The sequence below is a fragment of the Castor canadensis genome, chromosome 11 (genome assembly GCF_047511655.1).
Source record: "Castor canadensis chromosome 11, mCasCan1.hap1v2, whole genome shotgun sequence".
Lineage (NCBI taxonomy): Eukaryota > Metazoa > Chordata > Mammalia > Rodentia > Castoridae > Castor > Castor canadensis.
In genome coordinates, this window is record NC_133396.1 from 110,446,850 (window position 1) to 110,454,235 (window position 7,386).

The 7,386-nt window shown below is 41.6% G+C and overlaps 1 protein-coding gene across 6 annotated transcripts in view; it reads right to left on the reverse strand.

Annotated features, from left to right (window-relative positions):
- The window catches only part of Rprd2 (regulation of nuclear pre-mRNA domain containing 2), a 75,578-nt gene extending 68,999 nt beyond the window's left edge, over positions 1-6,579 (reverse strand). The window contains exon 1 of one of the 6 annotated variants that reach the window (XM_074048188.1): positions 5,781-6,579. In XM_074048188.1, the coding sequence (XP_073904289.1) occupies positions 5,781-5,985 (205 nt within the window). In that variant the 5' untranslated portion in view covers positions 5,986-6,579. The remainder of the gene's footprint in view (positions 1-5,780) is intronic. The other 5 variants (XM_020155780.2, XM_074048189.1, XM_020155782.2 and 2 more) reach the window with 5 other exon arrangements.
- Between the last annotated feature and the right edge of the window lie 807 nt (positions 6,580-7,386).

Below are 7,386 nucleotides of genomic sequence, written 5' to 3' on the forward strand. Positions count from 1 at the left end.
AATTAAATAAAATCTCAACATTAATCAATATGGCCTGTTTAAATGAATAATCAAGTTACCAAAGATTTTCTGCATTGTGGAAAATACTGTATGAATAGGGAGGTGAAGTATAATGGCTAAAAGTGCACATTCTGGATCAAGAATGCCTCGGTTGAGGATGTTAGGGCAATCTGGCTGCAACATGTCACCCCACTGATTGCCAGGGTTTATTCAGCTTTTCTGGCTTGCTAGATAGGTGTCCCCTTCCTCCCTCATTGCTCCATGTGTGTCCCTCTAGAAGCTGTGAGTTAGGAAGAAGATAACCTTACCTAATAGAGGAAGACCATTCCCCTGTCAAGAATATATGAGCAGCTGCAGCACCCTGCTAGAACTTCCAAACAAAAATTCCTGGGTTTAAATCCTGGCTTCACTACTTATTAGCTCTGTAACCATGGGCAAGTTACTCAAACTCTCAGTGCCTCTGTTTTCTTACATGTAAAAAGGGGATGATAATAATACTTAAAGAGTTATTCTAGGATTTAAAGAATTAATACAGGGCCAGTGCTTGAGGCTCGCGCCTATAATCCTAGCTACTTGGGAGTCAGAGATCTGGAGTACTGAGGTTCCAGGCCAACCTGGGCAAATCATTCTCAAGACCATATCTTAAAAATATCCAATCCAAAACAGGGCTGAAGGAGTGGCTCAAGTGGTAGAGAGCCTGCCTAACAAACATGAGGCCCTGAGTTCAAATCCCATACTCCCCCTCCCAAAAGTTATCTATAGAATTACTACCAGCTTCATGATCTATTTATGAACCCTAAGATTCAAAGTCAGAAACTCTTGCCATCGATCAAATATGGTAACAGCATATAAAAATCTCTGCAACAAACAAAAATTCTGTAGGAAGAAAAGTTTTTTCTAGAACATGTTTATGTATCTTTCATGAAAAACCATACTAAATGGTACTGCAATTTGCTTCAAACTAATAAAGAGGTAATGAAGTAAAGGGGGTAGATAAAAAACAACAGAACACTAAGTTATAACCATTGAAAAAGGGTGGTGAGTAGAAAAGGAATGTCATTACCTTTCTTTTTTATTTGTTTTTGAGATACCATCTCACTATATACTTAAAGCTGGCCTCAAACTTGCAATCCTCCTGCCTCAGCCTCCTGAATGCTAGGATTACAGTGAGTGCCACTATGCCTATCTGTCTATATCTGTACATAAAATTTGTGTCAAAAATAGGTGAAAGGAAATGTTAACATATTTTGTGTTCTACAATTGATTATCAATTACTCTTCTACTTTTCCTAAGAAACTCAAATTCTCATAGTTCCTTCTAAAACAGACCAACCAATTCCATGATTACAAATAAGACAAAATGGACATATCATGAACACAGTGTTTTCCATTTTGTACTACTAGTTCTTAAGAGCACCTGCTAATTCACTACAAACAGGCTGGTCCAAAACACCTTCTACTGACCAGGAATATAATTTCTACCAATGTACCCAAACCCAACTGTTTTGTAAACAAAATAATTACAGTTCTGCTATAATTATTTTAAATATCTAGGATCTTAAGACTATTATTATCTGTATCATCATCATGAACAGTAAATAATTTGAGTATTTTCTATGTGCGAGGTACTATGCTAAAATACATGCATTATCTTTTTAAACCTAGACTGCAATTCCATGAGACATTATGATCTCTATTTATAGATGAGAAATTAAGACTCACAGTTTAAATACTTTGCATAGTATATCACCCAGGATTAAGGAGAGGAGTTAAGATCTGAACCTCAGTTTAACACTAAAGTCTATATTCTACTTTTCCATACTGATTCTCACGTTATATTAAAAATGGGAAAGAATGATGTATAGAAAGGATAACCTGATCAAGTTACATATCAAGTCCATTTAAAAGCCATATCCTGAATCTGTTATGAATATATACATACATATACATACATATACATATGTGTATATGTATATAAACTCATATGTACATACTTAGCAGTACTGGAGCTTGAACTCAAGGTCTCATGCTTGGGCAGGCGCTCTACCACTTAATCCATGCCTCCAGCCCTCATGCATATAACTTCTTCCAATAAATTATAAATGTTCTCATCTGATAATCAGAAATTAAAACAATTTTGTTTCTCAAGGCTTTGTTTGTTTATGATGGTACTAGGGTTTCGACACAGGCAGGGCCTTGTGCTTGCTAGACAAGTACTCTACCACTTGAGCCACACCTCCAGTCCTAATATTTTAATCTTTTTTTTTTTAACGGTACTAGAGATTAAACTCAGGGTCAACAAGTGCTCCACTACTTGAGTCATGTCCCTAGTCCTGTTTTGCTTTTTTGAGAGGGTCTTACCACATAACCCAGGCCAGTTTTGAACTTGCTATTCTCCTAAGTGCCAGGACTACATGCATGCCCAACCACACCAGGCTCACAACATTGTGCTGGCAAATATTTACTGATTGCTTACTATATGCCAAGTACTGTTCTAGTTGCTAGAGAATATAGCAGCAAACAAGACATAGCCCTGTTATCTGACAAAGGAAAACAGACAATAAACATGTAACAAATAAGTAAGGCAATTTCATATACTGAAAATAAGATGATGACATGATAGCAACTTAAGGTAATGAGAGAAGAACTTACTGAAGAAATAATGTTTGAGCTTAGATCTAAACCATCAGAAGGCAGCAGGATTTAAAGAAGCCTAAGGCTGGAAGAGCAGATAGGGTAGGTCTTACAGACCACAGTCACTGTTGCAACAGGGTATCACTGGGAGATTTTAAAGCAGAGGAATGACATCTGTTTATGCTACTGAAAGATCACTTTTAAAAATGGTAATGTGCCTGTCTAGCAAGCATGAGGCCCTGAGTTCAAACCCCAGTAACACCAAGAAAAAAAAAAGATGGTGATGAATGCTACAGTCAAGCAAATTAAAAGAAGCCTAAATAAAATCAGTACCACCCACTTGTCTCCACTAAATTATTTCCTTAATAGTGAACAAAAGTCTCTTACTGCACATTATGAAATGAAGGATGAAATGGCAACTTTTCTGAGGACTGGAAGTATAGCTTAGTGGTAGAGTGCTTATGTAGCATGTGGCAACCCTGGTTAAACCCCCAGCATCCATAAACAAATAAATAAGAAAAAAAAGGAAAACATCTAATACAGAATAGTTATTCAAATTTACACAGTGGTCTAAATTACTAAATTATGGTGTCAGAAGAAAAAAGGAAGCAAGTGGCCATCAGGAAAATGGACAGAAAGAATGCAAATGCCGAAGATGCCTCCTTCACAGTTTTACCTAAAACAGATTTAGCAATCAAACTCAAACCAATTCTAACCACAAAGAAATATAAAATTAAATGAAAACGAGGACTAGTAAGCTATTTTCATTCTACCTTGCACTACTCAATTGAGTATTTCTCTCAAAAGGTTTTAAGATATAGATGTTCACCAGGCACTTATAAGCCTTGCTACTCAGGAAGCAGAGATAGTAAGATCGCAGTTCAAAGCCACCTGGGGCAAATCATTCCCAAGACCCTATCTCGAAAATACGCAACAAAAAAAGGGCTGGTGGAGTGGCTCAAGTGGTAGAGCACCTGCCTAGCAAACACGAGGCCCCGAGTTCAAACCCCAGTACAAAAAAAAAAAAAATACAGATGTTCATTAACTGTAAATGCAAAATGTTTACAAATTACCCTTAATCATCTTAGAAAGTTAGTTCATTCCACTAGGAAAATGATACCAGGTTTTAGAAAGCTATATAAAGTATACAGAATGCACTTCAAATGAAGTACTGCCCTCCTAAAACAATCATTTTTTTTCACTCTTAAGTCATTAACAAAGGAAATAAGTTCAATATAGACAGCAGCAAAGACAGAAAAAAATCTAGCTCAAGTATATCTCATTATTGCTCACTAGAAAAAAAATAATAAAGTAATTGTCATTTGTGATACCACAAGGCAGGAATAGAGACCAACTTGTTCTTGCAAATTATATAACCATACAGTTAGAGCACCAGAGCCCAATGGAAGGGAATGTAAAATGCGTGCATAATTTGGTAAAAATGTTTTAAACAGGATGGAGAACATGTTCTCATGCTCACATTAGCGTTGCTTGCTACCACTGGTATACCAAGTGTATTAAACATTATTTTACAAAGTTAATGGTAGAGTCAAATCCTAACTACACCATTTCAACTGAGTAACCTTTAACAACTTGAACCTTAGTTTCCTCATTTCTAAAACAGTGATTAACAAATCTACCTCTCAGCCTGGTAGTGTGGCTCAAGTGGTAGACAGCTTGTCTAGCATGTGCAAGGCCGTAGGTTCAATTCCCAGTACTGCTAAAAATAAATAAATAAAAAATAAAATCTACTTCTCGATAGATTATAGAAGTAGATTATGAGGTATAAAAAGAAGGCTGGGCACAGTAGATACTTAATATATGAGGGTCTTTGATGATGACTGTTAACATATTTGATATTGCACGTTCTAATTTTACCTCTTAGTAAGAAAGTAACTATCTAAACCTGTCTTTTCTCTATTAATTTCTAGTATCATGATTCAAAGAACTACAGAACAACTCTTCCAACAATAACTTTAAACACAAATGGTTCCAAGCTTTGGGCCTTTAATCTTGCAAGTTTTACCCATCTGTTCCCTAAAAGGTAAACACAAAGCAAACATTACAGGGTCAATGGCAAAAGTGGAGTAAGAGTAACTGGCTGATGGATCTCATATGTTAACAGACAGGAAATAAACTACAATTCAAATATATATGGAGTTAGGGTTAACTTTCTTCTCAGCAGGAAGCAACAGTGACTTCTCCATATTTCCTCCTATAAAATCTGAAGTCTTCTGCAAACAAGCCATGCTTTTCTGTGGTAACGCAGCACAGGAGAGACTGGGGGAAGGAGGACACAGGAGAAAGATAAAAAGGCTGTAACTGAGGGGTGCGGGGGGAGTATTATAAACTCAAGAAAACACATTTGTTATTTTGATTATCTATGCTATTAAACTCAACTCTGTAAAAATGTACTTCAGGTGGTTAAAAAGGCAGCCAGATAAGTTTTACTCTTTAAGGATTAACGATGGGACTGACCACAGTGATGCAGTGGTGTCTGGTCCATATCAAGAAGTCTGCACTTTACTGCAACAACCCCAGGTAAAGGGAAAGCAGGTTGTGGCCTCAGATCTATGTAAAGTGTTACTTCCTAACACTCACGCAGGGAAGTCCCTGCCTAACACACATCGTAAGTTTTAGGGACATTCACCTGATAAGGTCCTCGTCAGTACCTATCACAAGTTTCAGGTCAGCGGACAATACAGGAAGTCCAACATATGCAGAAAAGTAAGTGGAACTACTACCGCTTAAACCACAGCCTGTCTGCCACCAGGAAAACCAGAAATCATGAACACGTCAAGGCCTCTAAGAAACAAACGGACGCGACAATTTCCGCGAAGGTTCATGAAAATCACAAGGTTCCGAAATGAAGTCTGTACATCTCTACGGATCTGGGCCCAACGGCCCAAGGTCACAACAAGTCAGTGGCTAAAAAAATTCCAAGAAACGAGCGTCCTGCAGTTCCAAGTAACCCTGGCTAGGCATGGAGTCTGGACTTGGGAACCCTCGAGTCCCAGCTTGAACGTGAAGCACCCCAAGCCCAATACAGTAATTCCGTGGAGGGGAAACCCCCAAGCGTTCGGGGCCCTATTTCCTCCATTTCCCCCAGACTACCCTCCTAATCACCCCCACCCACCCAACACTCACATCTCCGGAGCCACTTCATCCAATGGTAGACGATAGTACTGTGGTGCTTCTTGTTCTCTATACACCAAGACGACAGGCCTTGAATGGATTCCATGGTGTTGGTTACCGACTGGAATTTTCGATCCAACGAGGACTCCAGAGCCCCTGCCGAAGAGGCCGACGAGGAGGAGGCCTTACTGCTGCCTCCGCCGCCGCCGGCCGCCATCTTCCCGGTTTGCACAAGCGCTGCTGCTCCTCTGGCGGCCGCGGCGGCGGCGGCGGCAGCGGCGGCGACGGCGGGAGCGGGCAAAACAATCACTGCGAGTGCGTGCAAGCCGGAGGTGGGGAGGGAGCCCAGGGGGTGGGGACGCTGCACGCGCCGGGCTCCTCAGGACGTGCGCTAGGGGAGACGAGCTGCTGGGCGCGCTGGCGGCCCCTACACGCTGAAGGGAGGGGCTGCGGGTTTCCAAGGTTTACCAATATTGTTAAGGGGGTCGTGTTTAAACCAGTCAGTAACCAGGACAGCACTGCGCAGAAAACAGGACGAGTCTCCCAAAACGCCTGCTGCCGAAGCTAGTGGTTGTACACTCTACGGCTCTCAACGCGAAGGCCCTTTCCTCACCCCTAAGCCCACACTTCTGTGAACCAGGGCGGGCGTTACATATATCTTAAGTTTAGTACTACCCGACTGTCCCTTCAGTTGCAGAAGCCTCTGTCGCCTTTAGATTCTCTAGCACAGAAAAGGCCCAAGGCTACCTAGCCAGGATTTTTTTTTTTTTGCAACGCAACAGCAGCAAAAAGCAACAGCAACACCACGGCGCACGCGCGGATCAGTCCCGCCCCACCGCTTCCTTCTCTATCTAGAGAGCAGAGAAGGCGTGATGGCGGGGCAATCTGACCAATCAAGAAGATCAGAGAAGCGCGCGCAGGAGTCCGCAAGCCCCGAGGGCCAAGCAGGCGTTGCGTTTATTTATGCGCCTGCGCAGCATGTAGCGGGCTGGGGGCAAAAAGTGGGAGGGAAGAATGAAGGAGCGGACCAAACTGGAGAGGTTGGTGGAAAGGGTTCTACGGCACTCCACTCCGCCTTTTGCTTCTGGCGATGTCGCTGTTTTGCAGCGGTACAGCTCACACAAGGCCAGGAAATTCTCACCGCTCAGAGGCGCCTGTGAGTTCCTGGCGGTTGCATCCGCTGCCACTATTAACTCAGGCACCGAAGCGCGACAAAATGGCTGGCAGCCATCTTGCAGCGTCGCAGAAAGTGCTCATGCGCATGCGCCAGGTCCAGCGAGCCATTTACTACGCAGACTTTTAAACAGAAAAGCATGCTCCGTTTGGATGCCGCTCACCGTCAATCAATATCTTGATTTTGGGAAGAGGAAGTAAACGAAAAAACTTCCTTATAAAATTTTCAAAGCGAGGAAAGAATAAGTGGCAAGATGTGACCACCTTCATCATTTATGCTACTATCCCACAATTGCATAATGTATTACAGTTTACAAGAGCCCTAAGTATTAGCTGGTTAGCACAGCCTTAGGTTAACCATTCTATGACATCTGCCCAAGTAAATCCTCTGGGCAGATTTGGAGGTCGGTGTGTTACCACTGAACACATGCAATTTTAATGTCTC